At 34.3% G+C, this 2022-nt stretch overlaps 1 protein-coding gene across 1 annotated transcript in view; it reads left to right on the top strand.

The window, feature by feature from the left end:
• Nucleotides 1–202, top strand: part of TCP11L2 (t-complex 11, testis-specific-like 2) — a 9182-nt gene extending 8980 nt beyond the window's left edge. The window contains exon 10 of the mRNA XM_009885554.1: nucleotides 2–202. Within this exon, the coding sequence (XP_009883856.1) occupies nucleotides 2–202 (201 nt within the window). The remainder of the gene's footprint in view (nucleotide 1) is intronic.
• The last annotated feature ends 1820 nt before the right edge of the window (nucleotides 203–2022 follow it).

The raw sequence follows: 2022 nt of genomic DNA, 5'->3' as shown, positions 1-2022 counted from the left end.
GAGTTTTCAGAAGTGTATGCCTGCTATGCCAGGAGGCCTTTCTGTGATTCAGACGGAGATGGAGTTTGTTGGATCTCAGTATGCGAGCATTGTAAACTTTAACAAACAAGTGTATGGACCATTCTATGCAAACATACTTAGAAAACTACTTTTTCCTGAGGCAGCAATGGGGAAAGAAGAAACAGAAACACCTACCAATTAAAAATGCGACCTATTTCTGTACCGCTTTTTTACCTTCCAAGACAGTGATCTGACTTCCCCATGAAGAACAGCCTACTCCAGTGACTATTAATGAGAAAGATCTTGTAAAAAGCATGCAAATAGCTTCTGAAATTCACTGGAAAGAAATTAATTTCAAGGACATAGACTGAATTTGTTTAATGGATTGTGTCACTTATAACAGCCAGTGAATTACTAGTTTTTAAGGCAAGCATTTATTATGATTTGCAGTAGGAAAGAGCTGGCAAAGTACTTCCTGTTTTGCCACCATTAAAACGTAATATTATGTTTCAAATTAAATACATTTTACGTATAGCAATGCAATTATGAAATGACAAAAGAATTGTAGATAAAATGTACTATGCTTACATTGTATTTTTGTAGAGCAACATCTCTTAATACAATTATGTTTCTGAAAAGACTTTGATGCAAAAAAAAGTATAGCATAGCTGCTTTTGTAACCCAAACCAGGTTCATACTATACCAGGTTCTGGTACTCCTGCAATTACTGGAACCAGAACTTTTCTCTGTTACATTAAGGAATGCCAGTATTATAAGCTGTTTGGAGTATAGCAGTTACAGAAGCAGCATTCAGCACTTAAAGTAGGAATCATTCAGAACTACTCAACTGTAATTGAGATTAATGATAAACACCTAAGAAACATGTTGGCGGGGATGGTGGGGTCAATTTCTGTACATAATGTTTATAAGCATTTTGTTTATTAAGTGCAGGTCATCCAGATCTTAAATCTAATCTCTAATATGTGTATGTACTGATCTTTGATCTTAATGGGTATTAAGTATTTTTAAGTTAGGTCTTTCTGACCTTTATTCCCGAAAGCACTTGAGAGTGACCCTGCGGAGTACCACAGAGCAACTTCCCCTTCTATATTCTGTTGGATGAGGGCATAAGCTTTTCAAAATGTATTCTTGGGTCTGAAAGGAAGAACCCAAATCATTAGTCATTCTTGAAAATGTGATTAGATTGACTTTCACTGAGTTGGTGAGAAATACCGCAGTTTTCTTCATATTCCTTTGGAATAGGCCCCGATACTTAGTTCCCATTTAAGGCGACAGGAATCTTGCATACAGAAAATGAATAGGCTTGAGATTGAGAATTGTGGAAGTAAACTTCTGTAAGTTTACACAGGCTTTATTTTGCATATTTCTGATTACTAGGAATAGATACTGCTGGAATACTTATTATAGACATGTTCTTGTCTATGAAATTGAATCATAATTTACTTGAAAATGATCTTTTAATATATTATCATATAATAGTCCTTTTAAAATGTCGTATATATATAAAAACTCTGTGGTACAAGTTATATAGCTTGTTTTTAATATTTTATATTACAATCTATTTTTATGAAGAGACTAAAAATTGCCCGTCAAAATGTAATGTGTCTCACAAATTGTGTATGTACATTACTATGTCTATTATAAAGGTCTAAAAAACCTGGGCATTATTAGCACTGTGGTTTTGTAGTCCATTTTTACGGAACTGTGTAATCTTTATAGTAAGGGAAATGACTTCTAGTCAGTTGTTCCTCAGTGTCCAAGGACTTTGGCCACATGTACCTGATAAAAACTTTCTTCAAAATGCCTTTTTAGAAAAGAAATTTCTCTACTGCACTTCTGCTCTATCCCTGGTAAAAACATTGCACAAAATAAAGAAGAATACATATTTTAAAGGGAACTGTTTCCTGAAGCCTAAAAAACCTGAGAGAAAGGAACTCTTAGAATATAGTAATTGTGCCACTAGGTGAAACAGGCTTGCTCGGATGAATAAGAAATTCTGAT

This window comes from Charadrius vociferus, unplaced genomic scaffold, assembly GCF_000708025.1.
Source record: "Charadrius vociferus isolate BGI_N301 unplaced genomic scaffold, ASM70802v2 scaffold865, whole genome shotgun sequence".
Taxonomy (NCBI): Eukaryota; Metazoa; Chordata; class Aves; order Charadriiformes; family Charadriidae; genus Charadrius; species Charadrius vociferus.
The sequence above is the reverse complement of the archived record's forward strand: the minus strand, read 5'-3'. Positions and strand labels throughout refer to the sequence as shown.